The 19,103-nt window shown below is 31.3% G+C and overlaps 4 protein-coding genes across 5 annotated transcripts in view; 1 reads left to right on the forward strand and 3 right to left on the reverse strand.

Annotated features, from left to right (window-relative positions):
• Positions 1 to 11,352, reverse strand: part of LOC123007058 (max dimerization protein 1-like) — a 129,318-nt gene extending 117,966 nt beyond the window's left edge. The window contains exons 1-3 of the mRNA XM_044402084.1: positions 11,159 to 11,352; positions 10,963 to 11,056; positions 10,838 to 10,867 (exon numbers count right to left, since the gene is read on the reverse strand). Coding sequence (XP_044258019.1) covers positions 10,838 to 10,867; positions 10,963 to 11,056; positions 11,159 to 11,216 — 182 coding nt within the window. The 5' untranslated portion in view covers positions 11,217 to 11,352. The remainder of the gene's footprint in view (positions 1 to 10,837; positions 10,868 to 10,962; positions 11,057 to 11,158) is intronic.
• A 3,591-nt stretch (positions 11,353 to 14,943) lies between these two features.
• Positions 14,944 to 16,538, reverse strand: LOC123007354 (DALR anticodon-binding domain-containing protein 3). Of its 2 annotated transcripts, none has more exons than XM_044402611.1 (5): positions 15,785 to 16,538; positions 15,560 to 15,738; positions 15,381 to 15,514; positions 15,161 to 15,328; positions 14,944 to 15,105 (listed from the first exon to the last, which is right to left on the reverse strand). In XM_044402611.1, exons 1-5 carry the CDS (start codon positions 16,444 to 16,446, stop codon positions 14,986 to 14,988), a joined length of 1,263 nt encoding a protein of 420 aa, XP_044258546.1. In that variant the 5' UTR covers positions 16,447 to 16,538; the 3' UTR covers positions 14,944 to 14,985. The 2 variants fall into 2 exon arrangements, with proteins under 2 accessions (XP_044258546.1, XP_044258548.1); XM_044402613.1 differs by having other exon boundaries at positions 15,560 to 15,734; positions 15,785 to 15,925.
• A 29-nt stretch (positions 16,539 to 16,567) lies between these two features.
• Positions 16,568 to 17,860, forward strand: LOC123007356 (dnaJ homolog subfamily C member 25 homolog). The gene has a single exon (XM_044402616.1). The coding sequence runs from the start codon at positions 16,690 to 16,692 to the stop codon at positions 17,692 to 17,694; it is 1,005 nt and encodes a 334-aa protein (XP_044258551.1). The 5' UTR covers positions 16,568 to 16,689; the 3' UTR covers positions 17,695 to 17,860.
• Positions 17,734 to 19,010, reverse strand: LOC123007357 (non-structural maintenance of chromosomes element 4 homolog A). The gene is made up of 5 exons (XM_044402617.1): positions 18,784 to 19,010; positions 18,502 to 18,731; positions 18,040 to 18,451; positions 17,877 to 17,992; positions 17,734 to 17,821 (listed from the first exon to the last, which is right to left on the reverse strand). Exons 1-5 carry the CDS (start codon positions 18,890 to 18,892, stop codon positions 17,774 to 17,776), a joined length of 915 nt encoding a protein of 304 aa, XP_044258552.1. The 5' UTR covers positions 18,893 to 19,010; the 3' UTR covers positions 17,734 to 17,773.
• Positions 19,011 to 19,103: the final 93 nt, after the last annotated feature.

Raw genomic sequence — 19,103 nt, forward strand, 5'->3', positions numbered from 1 at the left:
GTTGAGACATCGGAACAGTAATCAGAAAAATAATATTATTGTTTTTTAACTAGGTATTTTTGTTTATAAATATAATTTGAATCAAATATGATAAGTCATTTATACATATTTTTAAAACTGTTTCAGATTATATTTTTCATTCGGCATTCAACAACATTTTAAAATTTCTAAACAAATAAGGGAAAAATTGTAAAACAACATTTGCAACCCTATTCTTTAAGACATCCAATAAAAAAATTCTCATTAGCTTCGTGAAATAAAAAAACATTTCGTAAAATAAAATAATCATGTTTCAGAAAAAGCAAATAAAAACGAGTAAAATAATTAAATAATTTGTTTTCTTACAATCTCTAGCTATTTTAGGCCGAATGCGTTTTAAAAAATCATCTGAATTTTTATGAGAATTTTTTAAAAATCGTAATTAAAATTCTGAAAATGTTTTTCCTTTGAGTACTTTTATGGGCACATTCTCGTTAAGAAAAAGCCAAAAGTATATGACCTCAATCGATTTTTTCATGCAGAATCCAAGTCTACAACCCGTTTGTCTTTGTTGGTCTTCCTTTTCTTCTTTTTTCGAGACCGATTTAAACAAACGAGTTTCAAATTTGGTTCCCGTATAAAGGAATCAATAAAAACCATCCTCTTCAAATCTATTTTTTGAGAAAGACTTTCAAGTGATTTTCTCAAAATCCCTCGAAAAAAATAGAACCGTTTCCAAATTCGCATTCAACACTCCAAAAAATATAAAGTATACTCTTTTATCAAAAGAGGAAAAATTGAAAATTTGTTGGAGAGTGTTATCTACAAACCCGAAGTTTGTTTTATGTGTAGTTTAAAATCAAACTAATGCAATAAAAATTTAAGAACATAATAAATTACTCATAAAAAACCGCTCCAATTAAATTAATTAATTATATCAAGTTTTATAAGCAGTTTGTTACTAATTTTATGTGTAGGTAGTTGTATTAATGCGTAACTATGTTGTGTCTCAAACCTACGAGGTTTGGTTCACGTTGAGTTTTTAAAGGTTTTCTTTTCTTGGTGGCCGCTGGAAATCACTCAACGTTTCTAAGTACAAATTAATGATGAAAGTTGACATGCTTAGCAAACGTGCTATGTTAGCTAAAATTAACAACGAAAAAGAAAGATATCGATAAATTTGAATAACAGAAGCATGTGACTCGACACTTTGTTACAATAAACTCGCGTTCCAGTCCCCTACAAAAGCATTTCCATAAATTTGAAACAACAACAAAAGATAGTTACACTTTCATACAAAGTAATAAAAATGATAAATCGCCCATTTAACCTACTGTATACACACACCACCGCTTAGTCCAAGTTTTATTATGACGACGACAATAGGATTAACTTTTCCCTATTTATACCTACCTGTATGGTCCCGTTTTTTTTTATAAAACCATTTCCGTAGAATGCGAAACACCGGCTGGGAAAACCATTAAAATTATATTACCCATAAACCTCTTCGATCATAATTTACGCGAAGGCCAATTAAAACAAACTGTACTCGGTCGGTTGCACGATATGTTTTCAATATTTCTGACATGTGTTTTGTACAGATCCGCATTGAAATATCTTCGGGTCGGTGTGTTGAAAAGCCCCTTTTTTCTTGGACGTCGAGTCTGGTGTCGACAGTTCAACCGGCATTCTTTAAAAACACATGACTAGCTACTGCTCACATGTTCTACAGCTTCCTATATTTTAAATTAATGATGTTGTTTTTTACCGACCACCGGTTCTCCACTTGATACTTGTTTGGAACACTAATTTAACCTTAATTGATACACAATCTCCCCTTATAAAAAGTACTCAGTTAATTTGTTTATCAACATATTAAAACTGTGTAACTTAATGACACGATGATTATAAATAACATCTTGTTTCATGCTAGTACAGATAATTATTTGATACTTTTATTATTGGATTATTGTTCGATCGATAAATCGCTTCTAATTAACCCTTGAGAAACCCAAAAAGCACTAACACAATACATTTAACCAAGAAAGAGAAATTTAGGCTCTACACCGAATATTTTTAAGTGTCTACAATAGATGGACAAATCGATAATTTTTATGGCAAGATGGTGTGGTAACTAGAGATAATGTCGGAAAAATTCATAAAATTTCTAATTAGCTGGGCTGATAATTACCTGATAAGAATAAATATAACAAGATAACAGGCTATCAACAAGACAGATGGCATACAACAACTCTTATTTACAAGTTAAGCATCAATAAAAATAATTTTTGTGAGAAGCTAAACAAAGATTCCCAATTACGTAGACAACGTTAATCATAAAATGCCAATGAAGCATTTGTTTGAAAATAAAAAACAATGTATGTTTAAGAAACGTAAAGAAGATGCTGGTTCATAAAACGCAACTTTTATCCTTGCTAAAATCATTGTAGTAGTAAAAAAACAACAATAAAGCTTCTGTAAGTATATCGAAAGTTTAAATTCGAATTTCCCTTTTGTTTCTTTCCGCTTTTCTACTTCTTTAGAACTGTAAGTGAAGTGATGTTAAATTTATCGTCCAGGAACTATTTTGACGCAAGCTGACCGTACCGTAGGGGGTTGACGAAGGGGTTGAACGACGAAAACGAACTCGGTGGGAATCCCAGGGGTAGTTTGACCCCTACAAAGTAGGGTGGACAGAGATGGATCAGAACTACTCTAATTCTTTTCGCTAGGCTTTCAAGAATATAAAAGTTTTGAGAAAAGCAATGCTGAGCAAACAACATTGTGTCACTCAATCTAATGGATTTTTAAATTTGTAAACATTCTTTTATTATACTATTTATTTTAGAGAAAATCCTCCGATTGATTTGTGAAAAAATTGTTTACAAACTGACGTAAATTGTATAATTTTTAAAAGACAATCTAATCTCAGAGACGATAAAAATCTGTTTTAATTCCAGTCTTTCCGATTAAAAAGCATGACAAACAATGAGCGAAATTTATGTACAATCACGACTCAAAATTATTTTCATCTTGTAGTTTCAGATTGAATTATTATCCCCCATCATAAAAAAATCTTAAGCACCAAGAAAGTTTCAATATTTTCACTTGATTTTACAACAAGAAACAACCGGCAAATGATTTAGCAAATTTCTCGGCTTGTCAAGAAATTAAATTCTCTAAACCGTAAATTGTGCGCAATTTATTTCGTCATTATCATAAATCTAGACAAAAAGCTAAATATAATGCATAATAAAAAATTAAAATCACACTACAATTGTAGTAAACGACTATAATAATAATTTAGTTTACTATCTTAGTGTAGCAAACATTTATATTTAACAAACACAACAAACCCATATTTCTGAAATTTAATTGTTTGCAGGGATGTCACTACTTCATGACAAAGTAACCCCGAGCTTTACAAATTATAACCCAAAAATCCGACACAAAAAATAAGGGGAGAAAAAACAAGTTATGAATACAAAGCGAGAATTGAGCATCATTATAACAAGACAAGTGAATATATTTCATATGTCCCCTGACTGACACCAAAAGATCAACTAGATACCAGAACCAACACCAAGTGATTGTAATCCTGCCACTCGTAACCAGTTTCGGCCTTTATCCCATGTCAGCACATGAATTTATTAAATTGATTCTGCGACCCTAAGATACTGAAAAATGCATTTCCCCACGTTGTAAGGTTATTTTTCTAAAGCAACACAAATTAAATTACATTTCACTTTGTTTAGTTAGTAAAGATGATTCTGTATCTGGTTTAAATTATATGGTATCTGACACGCAAGCTTTTCAATGTAGGAATTACATAAATGAATTTATTAACAACAAAAGTGATAACACACATCCGTCTGTTTATTTAAAACCAACTGATGTTTAGTATCTGTGCAAACGTCGTATTTTAAATTGTTAAATTATGTAACCTCACTTATTGCAATTATTTGAAACTTAGCTGTAAACGATCCAGTTGACAACCTCACGACCTTTGAATAATTGCATACAAACCACGTACATTCACTTAATCGTCAATTTAAAAATAACAATAATCACACAAAGCCTTATCACCCGCAATTTTAGCATTTCAATGAATCAGGAAATTTATCTAATCTGTAGTTTGTTAACCTCTGATTTCATTTTACACCATCATAAAACGAACAACAATCTCGTTGGAGATCTATTACAAAAACACAAATAAATAATGCATTGTCAAGGGAAACCCATATTAAACCGGCGAACAAAGAACGATATATCATTCTTCAACAAGTGAAAAACCTCAACTCAGAAAAAGACAATATTTCGAACAATGATAAATCAAGATGATACGATAAGAACAAAAACGTAAGATTAAAAAATAATTAAAAGTGATGATGCGGAAGAAGCCCAAGGCTTGAAAGAAGATTTTCGTGATTCATAAGCCTGGAGGCTGGCGTTGTGTTTACGACCGGAGAAACGGTGAAAGTAAACTGCAGCAGGTAGATGTGGTTCTAAGAATACCGCATGAATCTACCAGAAATTCCGAAGGATACCTGCCTTGACGGACAACATCGAAATATAAATTCACACCACACCCTGACGGCTCCTACTAAAAAACCAACTACAAAAATATATAATAACCTAATAGAATTACGTGACAAGAATGTGAAGATGGATAGGTAGACATCTAAGAATTGATACATCATTCAGGTTGTTTTGTGAATTTAAAATAATAAAATAAAGAATCTCATAAGTCATAAGTAATGTAAGACCATGTCCGAGTTAGATTTCAAACTTTAATTTGCTAAAGGCTACAAAATAATGACACTGAATCACATAATATGATCTTTTCATGTCAAGATTCAATACAAAATACAACATTTTCGAGTGATTCTCATAAGACCTAGAGATCATCTTTAAAATAAATCGGTTCTACCAATTTGGTGATTCATGTGTTATTTTGGAAAAACCTATTTATTTGATGACCGATAAATAACACCTCGTTTTTGATTAGTAAGATCGTTAATAAATTAGAAACTTTATTGTTTCATTTTTATTTAAACTGTGGCAAACATTTTATGATTGATGTTATGATTACATATTTGTATTAGCAGAACAAAAAGTACAAATTTCCAAAATTAATTTAGTTTTACGATGGCACCGTAAAAAATAATACAACACTGTTTGTGTTAGCATCAACAAATATTTAAATTATCGACAATCAGCCACTTTACTTGCTTCTCACTATAATAAATATTTGCTTCTTATTATTATTTATATTTCTGATTTGCCGCAACTCCATTCACATTACAAATACTTACCAAAATATTCATAAATGTTGTCAAATTTGGCGAGAGACTAGAACGTAATAACCGTGCTAATAAATAATTTTAAAAAAATCAATTTATTTAACACAGGAGGTACACGAAAAACAATTGCTACACAACAAAAAATTGTAATTACATACTTTTTGACGAAAATACCAACATTTAACATAAATTACAGGTGTGTTTGTGTATTTTCTTATCAAGCTTTCCGAACAACAAACACCTTTCCAAACCCAAACAACTTCAATGTTCTTTTTGATGTAAACTGTAAACTTGTAAACGTGATAAATATTTGTACGATAATTAGACATTAAATGGCATAACAAATTACTCCGCCCTCTCATTCACATTTCCATAAACCAGTGATTTAAACCGTTGAATAGAGAAAGAAATCGACAAACTTTTTGTTAACTGGCACACCTCCGAATTCATCATTCCGTTAAACGCAAAGACAATAAAAAACGAGAAATCCGCCCTCATCTTTTCGCGTGTCTATGGTTTGTTATTTATGACCGTGATGCAAAAATTTATATGTCCATATCGCTATCGTTCTTATATTGCGATTTAAAAACCATTATTTTCGATATAAACTTAAATATTTCAATGATTTGAATAATAAAACTCGCGTTTTATGGGTTTACGAGTTTAGGTTATAAATCTAATTTATTGTAGGTTCATTTTTGTTTTAATACTGAAGGAATTATTTGTGATTCTTGCTCGATATTTTAATAAAGTCATAAAACTCAACGAATAGCGAAACAAAGTCTGTTAAACGCAGCGGAGTACCAACATCAAAGAAACCTAATTTTTATGGAATAATAGACATCAACCACAAAAGGTAATATCCGTCTTTTGGAGCAGCAAAGAAAAATCAATCATTAGAAATCAAAAATAAACAGTATAGAGAAAAGCAAAATTGAGAAATAAATTTCAAATTTCTCTCAACACGTCAAAATCAATAAAGCTTAATTAGAAATATGCTCACACGGTTTTAACAAGTCAAACCAATGCGGGCGACTACTGATAGCTGATGATTTGTTGAATGCATTTTAATCGAAATGTAAAGTAGTCGGAGAATAATGATAAGAAAGCCATTTCAATTTCAATTTTTTTTAAATATAATATTAATAAAAAATACTTTCTGTTTGCTCATAAAAGCGCACAAACAGACAAATCTTTAGTCGTCCCTTTTAAACATACAGAAATGCTTGAATTTATGGTAAAAATTAAAAAGAACAAATATACGGGTACAACTCTTACTTGAAATACGTAACGACAAATAAAAAATGACACTTGTGTATAAATTTTGTTTTAATGATATCGTAAAATCACTATGACTCTTACAAATGTGATGCCCAGCCTGAGTAAAATAAATTGTAAATATTCTCAGTTCATATTACAATGCTCTTGCACAGATAAGTCTAAATTAGAAAACCAAAAAATGTTATTTAAAAAATACAAGTACATATATAACAATCGATAAAAGTTCAAGTAATGTTTACTGATTAAACAAATACAAATAACGATACTTAAAAAAGCGAAACTGCACTAATCAATTTTTAACGAAATTAATATTGAACATTACGAAAATAACCGGCAATTTTCAAGCAACCTGGAACGAAAATTTTAAACTAGCATGACACGAATAGATAGAGCGTGAAATGTTAAATTAAAATTACATAACTACAAAACCTCGTTTTAGACAAAAAAGTTAAAAGTCATATGATTAGAAGCCAACAAAACAAAAGATAATTAACTTATTAACAACAAAATTGGTAATCAAGGACACGTTTATTCAGCTCTGGTACCCAATTGTGGATATTTCTGGCCAATTATCTGATAAGACAATTGATCGTATAAAGGTCGTCGATAAGAAATGAAAACATGTGATTCCCCCGTTAAAAAAATTTGTCAAATGAGAATATTAGAACAGCTGGCGTTTCAAAATCATTTGAAATTTAAAAAAATGTACCTATTACTTAACAACATTACTCATTATTATTTTTTATATTACAGTATAGATGTCATAAATATGTGAAATAAAATTTATGGCCCAATTAAAGTATCTTTATGTAAAAACAACACTACTGAATGTTGTAGTTGTGTGATAAATTAATAGGCAGTAAATATAAGAAAAATAAGCACTAAAATTGCAATTACAATACAAAATCAATTTGGTAATAATTATAGAGAAACAATTTAGTATCAGGCGTGACCACATGCATCAGCTAAATTATGTAGTTCAAAATAAGACAGAAAAAATGATCAACTGCACGACTTGTTTATTCAAAAACTGCTATGAAATTACCAAATACATAGTTTTTTCTACGAAAAATAAACGCAAATAAGAATACATTCACTTGTCTATAAATTAAAATGACAAATTTTGTTATGCAACCAATAATTATGATTTAGGACAGACGAAATTCAAGTCATTATTTTCCAACGTCACACCACAACATAATAAAGTATACAATACTCATTCAAAATGTCAACATCAGCTTAAATTGTTTACAGATTTAATAATTATTAGTATCACAAGACCAGAAACCGTCATTTGAAAGTGCAAGCACTTGCAAAACAGTTTTTGGTCGTGTGGTACACACTATTTTTTAGTCCGACCAATTTTAAATTGTCTCAAAAGTTCAAAAAAAATCAAATACATAATTTGTGCTTAAAGAAGTTATATGTATTCAGGTTGGCAACACAATGTCCAAATTAAACTCCAAATTATTAAATTAACTCCAAATTTAAAAAAAAAATCAGTACATCAAATATTTGCTATAAAAACTGATGAAAACAAACCGCTTGTCATTTAAGACATAAAAAACCACAGATGTTAACAGACAACCAATATTGCCAAGATTTGGTAATTTTTTGATGACCTAATAGTACATAAATAGGGCTGTTTCCAAACGATGTTGTCGAAAATCAACATTCCCGAACGAAGGATCAAAAATGTTGTTTATTTTTCAAACTTTTCTGCTAAATACAAGGTGTTGTACATAATTTTACGTGGCCTACGCCTGTAAGATGCAATCAATAAATACATATTCCGAGACGAACTCGATTACAAATTTAAAAAAATTAGACAATCTTTCGTTTGTTCACACAAAATTACAACTTATTTAGTTAGCTAGTGATTAAGATAAATAAACTAGAATCATATTCATGCCATAATTGTTTCTAAAAAACTGCAGTTTATGACTATTAATAAAACAGTGATTAGTTTGACTACTGTCATGGGTTTCCACAAATTAAATAATCAAATTTGCATTTTTTGTATCTAGTGTTTTGTGAGTTTTGTATATTTGGGTGCATACATTAGGCGTAAGCCTCGTAAAGTTGTGTGAAACACCCTGTACTATTGAAAACAAAATATTTTACTTTGGTCGTCAATGTCACTTAAGTGACATAAAGTTGTAAAGCAAACATCAGGATAGTGTTAACCTTATTTTTTACTACTGTCAATCATTGTCAAAATTTAAAATTGTTAAAACGTTCTTTGCCACTTGCTGACAATATACAGTATGTCCCCGGATTGAGATTACAAGAGGATTTTTTTTAATTGATTTTAGGCCAAAACTGCAAAGGAAAAACATTTGTTGCTTCACCTGAAACGAGCAAGTCTGTAATTAAAACTTCATTATTCTGATTCAGTAAAAAGAAAAGTTAATTTTTCTCTGTTTCAAGTCCTATCACATTGGCGGTTTAATTTATTTGAAACTATATGTCACTTTGACAATTAATTTATTAATTAAATAATGATTCGTGTTGTTTCTTTGAGTTGTTATTAATTAAAATTATGTTTTTCACAAAGATTTTTGTTGCGTAAACTCATTTGTCAAAGTGACATCATTATCAAAAAAATAAAACGCCAATATGATGGTATTTAAAAAAACAGAGAAAAAGGAAAAAAGTCCAAAATCAAGAGAAAAATAAACTTTTCTTAGTACTGAGTTAGAATAATGAAGTTTTAATTACAGATTTGCTCGTTTCAGGTAAGGCAAAAAATGTTTTTCCTTTGCAGTTTGGCTAAAATCAAAGATAATTTTTTTTCCTCTTGTAAACTCAATCCGAAGACATACTGTATATAACAGTACTTTTTGTTGTACCCAATGTTTCTGCAATTTGGTCCATGACCAAAAGCAAAGAAGACGACTTAAAATTTTTGAACAGTGGAATATTTTTGACATATTTTTTGACAATAATTTAAAATTGTCATCAATGTATACTTGACTTTAAAATACTTGGTTTACATGACTTTTTTGAAGTTTTGATAAAAAAATGATAACCAAAGTATTTTGTCCGCAATAGTAGTTATTATTAACATGAAGATGAACAAAATGGATATTTGAGTGAACATTTAAAAAAAGTAAATTTTTTTTGAAAGCTCACTTATTACTAAATAAGGTTTTTTTTTAATTTTTAATAATGCAAGCTATACTCCTGAAAAAAATGATTGACGAGCTCGAAATAAGCCTAATTGCTTTATTTTTACCATGTTGGTAGATGATAATTTTATTGGTACAGAATAATCTATTCTAATAAAGAACGATGTATCCACGATACAAAAGAAAACAGGTGAAATGTAGGAAAGAATGCATTAGTTTTTCTTCTTAATTTTATCTCTTTCAATAAATATTTGCCGTCTGTAGCAACTTCTGATTACCAAATTTACTACTTTACCAACACAAACAATACTACCAATTCTCAAAATTACGTAAATTCCAATATAAATGACTGGTGGATGTAGTAAAAATCAAAAGTTAGAGTCATTTCCAACACAACCGGAAAAGCATGTAATAAAAATCAGGGTGTTTGTAATTCCAGCATAGTGTGTTTTTCTGACGACGGTTGGTAGTCAACCCCTACAAGCGAAACGATGAAGAAATAACCTAAATAAACAAAGCAAACCAAGCCGGTAAAGCTAGGATTTGTGTAATTTGAAAAAACTGTAATAATAAAGTTATATCAATGAAACACCACAAGAACCTCTCGGGACTAGAAAAAAGAACTGGTGAAACCCTCGCTAAATTATTTACAGGGGTCGGACTTGAAGTTAGTTATAGGGAATGAGAATAAATCTCGAGACTGTTCATTGAGTGTTTTATTCATTCAATCGGTAGAAGAAAATAAGTGAGTGCAGACTGTAACGAAAGCGAAATTGCTTATTAATTCGAATATGGGAATAGATTTCCATATCGAAACAGCAGGCAGTGTGCTGTGGCGTATCATCGAAACAGTTGCATGCAGCAGCCCACTCGAATCTCGAATAATTGTTGAATGGTAATGCGTCCCGCTCTCAATTACAAAAGTACAGAAGGGGCTACCGGCGAATTAGCACAACTCCACGTCAACCGTTTATAAAACTCTTAATAGAATGATTACTGTGTAACGGAGAACTGTTGCCAAGCGGTTGCGGCCTTGTTTCAATGCACCAGGCTGCAGCAGCATCACCTTGGTTCGAACTTGCCACAAATCACAAATCACACACACACGTCACAATTTAACACTGCCTTCGACCGGGGACTCACCTATTTTTTTCCAGTTCGTTGTGAGATGTCCTGAAACAGAAGAAAAACAGTCACATGTCTGACCAGAACAAAGGAACGTGCACCCACGTTTTCCGTCGGGGTGGCTCGGCTTGTCTCAAACTCACCTATTGCCCTGAGATTTTTTATTCTTTGGCCTTTTTGAAGCACTTCTGAGATCATCGGGAATTCGCGCGGTCGAGGCGTAACCATGTTCAGCTTCTGAAACAACAAAACATTGATAGCGTCAAAAACAGCTGATATACCAAAATAGAAGCGTAAACTCGATTGCGAGAGTCTTTTGTTCGACCACAGCCTACTGACCTCTCTCTCGTCGTTCTATATATTCTGCTGCTTGTAGTAAGACATTGAGGGCGCTCATATTAATGAGAAATTTGATGGAATACTAGACAAAGGACCGTCCCGCAACGAAAGCACGTTCCCCACACACACTCGGAACACACTGACTGGCGATTTATCGTATCGATGTATCGTGTGGCGGGCTCGTAGTTGGCACTGAATGCGCAGTACGTTCAGCGCCGCCCGCGATTCATCGCGATCACCACTCTGTCTCTGGGGCCAACAGCTGGTCGTGTTTACATTCAGACGATGCGATGGTTGGCATTCCTAATCGAGATGGAAAAACAATTTTCATTAAAATGCATGCATTTTTCATAAATATTTCAACGGATTACTCAATCAAGGGTGCGTGAGATGAACAACACAGTAGAGGATGAATGGCGCCCCGGGTATGCAACTTGCAATTGGAGCGCCACATAATTAGGTCGCGACTATTAGGGGAAACACCGAACAGGAATTTTCCCCATTCCCCAATAAAAATTAATAATTTTTTTCTAGAACGAGCTTTAATTAAAGCTGAAACTTACTAATAGAGTCAGCCGAAAGATATATCGTGTTTACAACTTAATYCGGTATTTAACTTTCACTAATTTTTGTGAAGGGCTAACCGCAAACCATCATTTCTAGACCCCAATAAAGGGAGGTAAACAGTTTTTGTCAATGCTGAGCCAGGCCCGTTTTTCATATACCGTGCGATCAAAAAAAAAATTAGAGTAGGCGTCGATTAAATTCTACAGTTGGCAACACATTGGCTGGAAATCTGGGCTGAACATTTTCCACACAAACTGAAAGTGAAAATGACCATTCACCGTTTTCGTCTTGTACAGCAATACATTATTTCACTCAAAAGGAATAAAACACAAAGTTGTCAAAGTTTCCGCTGACATTTGATGTCAAAAATCAGGATTGCCATCTGAAGGACTTTAATCACCGCTTACTCTAATTTATTTATTTTTTGATAGCACGGTACTTTTGTGTGATGGTTACAGTTTTATATTGGGGTGGTCATAAACTTATTAAAGAAGAGGTTTTTCAGTGTTACAACTGGTTCTAATAAGAGAGAAAAATCTCAAAAGACTCTCATACAAAAGTTTTTTTAATTCACAATTTTTATAGAAATCTGTATAATGATAACATCACATCTGCGTTTATTATAGTGAAATAGGTTCTAAAACTCCGGTTTCTGGGAAAAAGAAAAATTTGTATCAGAAGTGAAACACGTAAACTGTTAACTTTGTTGAAACAAAAACAAATTAAAATATTTTAGAATAAGGGGCCAAATACTATGTAAAAAAACCTTCGGGTCAAATTTCCAAACGACTTGCAAAGAAAAGGCTTTTACCGAATGACAAAGCCTATTTGTACATATTGTCACTTCATTGATAATAATAATATAATAGTAAATGTCTACATATACAAACAATAAAAGTAATTTAATATGTTTTTATTATACCTGCATCATAGTCCTAAATGAAAACACGCTGCAGCGTGCGTAATTTGGCCTTTATAGCACGCTGAAATTTTAAAGTTGTCTAGGTAACAAGAAATAGTGAAATGTGTGGACCAATTACAACGTGAAAAAATGTGCTTAACAACGTAAACTAGTAACCGTCTATACGAAAACGATTTACAAACAACCTTTGATAATTTGATTGTGTAAATTCACATTTTTTCAATCATAAAAGATCGTAAATGGGCAGGTATAATAAAAAATAGCGTATAAAAGCGCCTTTAAAACACTTACGACGTTAAAAGCACTCCGCTGACGCGTCGTGCTCTTAAACCCGTCGTGCTTGTTTTAAACTAGTATTATAATATACTATTTTAACAAAGTATCGTTTACACAAATGTTATAGAAAATAATTAAGTAGGTACAGTATTCACTCTTTAAAATTCTTTAAAAAAACAGCAAACAAATATCTAAATAGTTAAAAAATCAGCAATCGTGTGCTTTCTCTTTGCCAAAAGTTAATCGAGTAGACCATTGACCAAAGTGGTCATGTTGCCAAAATGCTGATGACACTAAATAATGACTTACAAAGGAGTCAAACCATAAATAAAGCAAGGATCGGTACCAGCAATAAAATGATTATGATCTTAATGGGCTATAGTTGACGTCATAAATTACGTCGTATTGGAAGATTATGGTTTAAATATAATATATCTAACATAATCTAGATATAATATATCTAGTTATGGGCATATAATGCCTATAACTATGGTTTAGTAAAAAATATAGCTTGTAATTTACACGTTCAGGAGGTGAAATCATAAATAAAAAACTAATTTCATGATGAAATTTAGACTTCAAAATAAAAAACAGTACGTATAGAGTAATTTTTTGTCCTCAAATCAACTCATCTCTATAGTAAAAGACCTCTCTATTATATATCTTCTCCGGTAAATTGTTTTTGTCAAATGATAAAGTATGTCGAGAAAAGAATCGAGAGAAAATCGCAAAGCAATAAGAATTGCAGGAAACTTTTATACTACTTGTAACTTATTACAACTCTATAATCTCTCTAATCCCTGACATCGATCAATCGTTTCTTTCAGTTCGTCTTTCCTCTCCATGAAGTCTTTCATTTTATAATTAAATTTCGCTTAATCAAAATAAAATCATTAATAGCATAATAAGCAATAATACTTTTGCCAACAACTATACCTATTCAATGAATAATAACTAATTTTAAAAGTTCGTAAAATTACAAAACATCTGCAGAAATTCACAATCAATTATTTTTTTATTGAAAGACAAGGAGTAGTACGGTAGAATAGAGTTAGACTTCATCCTGATATTAATAATGCAAAAGCATTTCTCGAGAATAAATCGACGTGTAATAATCTTTAATTGTATTTTAAATTTAATGAAATTTTCAAAAAAAGACATTAACATTTTACATTCTCTAGTGTCATTATTCCACATTAAAAATTAACAAGTATAAATTATTGCATTTATTTTGCACGAGTTCTTACCTACTGCTGCTGAATGTTATATTTTTTTACCGCTAGATATCAAATTAAATGGAATTAGGTTACATAGACATTAATTAAAAGTTTTTCCAGTAAAAGATATTACTTAATACACAAAAAAGCCCCTGAAATTTAATTAAAAACCATAAAAATTTCAAGCAAAAAAATCGAATAATAACAATTACTAAAAATTATATCATAATTTCCATGTGTGCTAAAAGCACCCTATACACAGTGATTAAAAAAGGTCAAACCAATGTAAAAGCATTCTTTAAGGTTTCTTTAATAAACAAGAAATTGACTTAATTAATTAAAGTTGCATCTTTGAAGAGGTGTATCTACCTAAAGAAAGTACAAATTTTTTGTTTGTAATTTTTAGTGATATAATTGTTCTAAAAGCCACTTAAGTAATTGTAGACTCCTTTTGAATCACTCTGTATAATTAAGTAAAAGGAACGCGTTCTAGTCTCTACATAACTGACTTGTATTGATTAATGCATTTTTTTTTAATAAAAAATTATTTCTGTAACAACGATAAAAGGTATACGCCAATTCCGCTTTATTATTTTCTTCAATGTAGTCCCGGCACCTTAGATTGATCAGTTTACCATGGAAACGGCTCCATTACCTGCTCCCGGGTAATCCATTCATGAAATAACTTGTATGAATTCAGTGATTGATAAATGAAATGGAATTTAACAACTTCGAAATGTACTTAGGTAACTAATTTAATGTAAAACGCTTTATTAACATTAGAAATAAAAAAAGAATTTTCTTTAAACAATTTATTAACAAAGTAGAAAAACAAAACTGTTTTTTTACATTTCTTTAACTGGTTCAATGTTTAACAGTTTTAAAGCAGTGTGAAATACTTGTTGAACTGCTTTTAATAAATAAATTCTCGCAAATAACGTGGGAAGAAGGTGTTCCTTGGCATTCTGGAAATAGATATGACATTTATCTTAAATTTTTGGAGAAGATAAATGAGCTTACAATGAGTATTTTTACCCTCCTGTAATACACGCTAAAGATGGACGATAAATTTGACAAAAAAATTATCAAATTATGAAGATTTATTGAACTTGATTTAATATCACACACTGTGCTAATAACAACAGTTGGAAATTGTAAAATATAAACATAGACGATTTCCCATTCTTCCTATAAAATTACTATCAATGAACAATCATTTTAACAATAATTAATGACTCACAGGTTGGTTAAGCAAGGAGAAATCGATTTTTTCCAAGAGAGGTAATTCAGGATATAATTTATTTGCCACTCGCTCATCGAACTGCTTCAACAATGAAGACAGTCTTGCACAATTGTAAAAAATAAATGATGGACCTTAAATTTAACTTTAGATATTGTTCTACCATAAAAAATTTTTACCTTTATTTGTCGCTTGCAAATTGTTTAGCGTAATTTTTATCGCTTTGTGTAACCTATTTTGCAACATTTCAATCACAACTGACGATTTTCCCAACTTTTCGAAATAATCACCCCATGATGGTTTCACCTGAATCCCATATTTATGTTGGGCCATTAGTTGCAAATCCAAAGCTCGCTTTCTTAAAAAATGATATAAAAATTGATAACACAATTATTGTTTACTACCTGTAAAGTTCAGAAGCTCTTGTTCTTGTATCTTTGAAACCATTTTCATTTAAAACTGAGCCACAAACCAAAGTGCAATTTTGCTTTTGATTTGAGTTCAATGTGATTTTAATGTTACAATCATTTTCAACAGTATTTCCACATAAACACTCAAGAATGTTTGATGCAACGTTGTGGGTAATAAAGGCACGCAGTTCGGTTAAATTCATTTTAGTAACATCGAATTCTAGTGTTTCATCAAGGGAAATAGTAATTTTTTTGGTAAAGTATTTGTGTAGCATGCCATAATTTTCGTTCTCTCTCAAGACCTTTTTTATGCATAAATCTATCGCCTCAGACCTTTTTAAATATAAATGAACATCAGTGTTATTTACTATTTTGCATTCTTCTATTGTTAAAGCCCAATTTTGGCTTTGTGTTATCAATAAATCGATCTGCTTATTTAGGTCTTGTCCTGGTGATAAATAGTCAAATATCGTACATAAATTAATTGGAGACTTATCGATAATATTTTGTGACCAATTTTTTATACTCAAAGGAAAGCTTACATCTCCCAAACGGTCAAGTTTTTTTGAATGTTTACGAATTATGTTACCCTTGACAAACCTGCATCCTGTTAAGTATTCATGTAAATCTTCAACAAATGCAACAATATGATACATTTTTACGACAAAAAATAAACTCTAACGCAAATATTTACAATTTCATGTTTTTATAACCTCAATTTTAACATAACGTCAAATAAACCTGTCAAACTGCAGTTGCACCAACCAGAACAAAAATGTTCAACGTCAACTGACACGTTTTAAGGTTAGGATTATGGTACCTCATTAAAATGATTTTATTGAACATTTAACGTGTTAACTTAAGACTTATTGTATTAAAGTAACTCATTTGTGCCAAAAATGATACCTAGAACGTTATTGTGTACGGTAATAATTTTGTTAACTATATTGGAAGCACATTCCCAATTACTAGAAGGTATTTATTGTGGAAAAAGCAATTGTTACGATGTCTTGGGAGTTACAAGAGAGTCTACAAAATATGAAATCGCAAAAGCGTACCGAAAACTTGCGAAGCAATACCATCCAGACTTACACCGTGATAAAGAAGCCAAAGAAGCAGCAGAGGAACAGTTCAAAATAATTGCCAATGCTTATGATATCCTCAAAGATGACGAATCTCGTTCTGAATATGACGATATGTTGGATAATCCTGATCAGTTATATGCTCACTATTATAGGTACTATAAGAGGAGGATGGCTCCAAAAGTTGATGTCAGGATCGTTCTGGTTGTTACTATATCAGTAATTTCTCTGATACAGTATTACAGTGGATGGCAGCGTTACGATACAGCTATTAAATACTTTATGACTGTTCCAAAATACAGAAACAGGGCTCTAGAAATAGCAAAACAAGACGGACTTCTACCAGACAGTAAGAAAGCTTCCAAAGGTAGAACGAAAATGCCAAAAGATATAGACCAGATAATTAAAAAAGTTATTGAGGACAAAATGGATATTAAGGGCGCTTATGCCAAGCCACGCATTACTGACATTTTATGGATTCAATTGATAATGTCGCCATACACATTAGCAAAATATATCTATTGGTATATCTCGTGGATATGGAGGCATACGATACTTAGACAACCCTACAATGATGAAGAAAAGCTCTACATTATAAGAAAATACTTGAAGATGGGCCAGTATCAATTTGATAGTCAAGAAGACGAAAAGAAGGAAGAATTTTTAAGAAAAGAATTGTGGATTAGAGAAAACTTTGATGAGTGGTTTAAGGAGGAGGAAGAAAACGCAAAAAAACAATTGGCAGAAAGTAATAAATATAAACAATATAGGAGGTACTTAAAGAATCACGGGGTAGGAAGAATGACATTTGATGACTCTTAATTTAATGTATCTAAACTGATTATTTTAAATAGAGTAGGGTACTGTCTAAAAATATTTATTTTATTAAAAATTAAATCAATCACTTCTGAGCTTTGTATTTTTGAATATACCCTTCTTTGTTAAACATCTGTAAATTAAGAACTTCAATTAAAAATGTTACGATTTAGTTTTGTTTTTATTACCTCCCACTCTGGAAGAGTGATGGCCGATATAATTTGCGAGTTGATGCCACCATTGTCACGAAATTGTTTCAATTGTCTTTTTTTCATAGGTTTTATGTAAGGCTCGCCCTTGCTATCTAAAACTTTGTTTAAATTATTTACTAAAAACAATAAATAAAATAACCTAAGTCCATATGGGCTCGTCCATCTCTAATCAAAAACGAACAATAAAACATATTTTCAACTGTGGTTGAAAAACTACTAGTATCTACCACATAATCATAATATTTAACTGGCCGTTCGTGATTTCTCTCATAACATTCAGTTAAAACATCGTATAACATTTTTACAATTTCGTCAATCCCTTGTTCTTCTTTTTCAACATTTGTGACCTTCTCTGGCTCTTTTTTCTGAAAATTTTCTTTTTCTCTCTTTTGTCTTTGCTTTCTCTCTTTTGGTTTTGGTAAATTCTGCATGTCGTAAGTTCCATAAACAAAATTATATTCAGGAACTTGTCGAATTATTTGTTGAACATCAGGAAGCAATTTAAGTAGGTCTTGAGCATCAAAGTCACCATCTGGATTACAAAATGTGGCCTAAACAAAGCCACATTAAAAATTGGGAATTAAAAAAGAAGAAAACATACAATTTTTTCGGCAAATTCTGAAGGCACGTACGTTAAAACATTAACATCAACTGATTCCAGACATTTCTTTAAAATTCCACTAGCTGATGACAGTACTTTGGAGTCCCAAAAAATCTCTTCTGGATATTGGTATCGGTCATTTATGTTATGTTCTGACTCTATTATAGTAAGTTGTTTAATTATGTGACCAATTTCTCTAACTGTTTCCAAACCCAACTCCTCCTTCTCATCTACTCATAAAAAGAAATTAACCCAACAGTAAGTACAAATTCTAAAACTTACGTATTGTTTCAACAAGATTCAGTAATTGACGATAGAACAGTTTTCGTTGTTGAGTATTTTCTAACTCCATGGAGTTATTATTAGTTTGATCAGAATCTTCGCATTCCATTACGACTGTACTAGATCTTTTTGAATTGTAAAAATCTTTCCCTCTTTGGAAAAAATTTCTTACTTGAAAAACTTGTGAGGTTAGAAACACTTTGTATATTTACTAGGGATATTTGTTTGCTTGAATGTTTTTCAGGACGATTGCGCCGGAAGTCTCCCAAGTGCGAATGGGTTGTAATTTTTTATTAAAAATAATGTTTGATAGGTATTAA

The sequence above is a fragment of the Tribolium madens genome, unplaced genomic scaffold (genome assembly GCF_015345945.1).
Source record: "Tribolium madens isolate multiple individuals breed KSU strain unplaced genomic scaffold, Tmad_KSU_1.1 Scaffold_3;HRSCAF=73;Tcas5.2_LG2, whole genome shotgun sequence".
NCBI lineage: Eukaryota > Metazoa > Arthropoda > Insecta > Coleoptera > Tenebrionidae > Tribolium > Tribolium madens.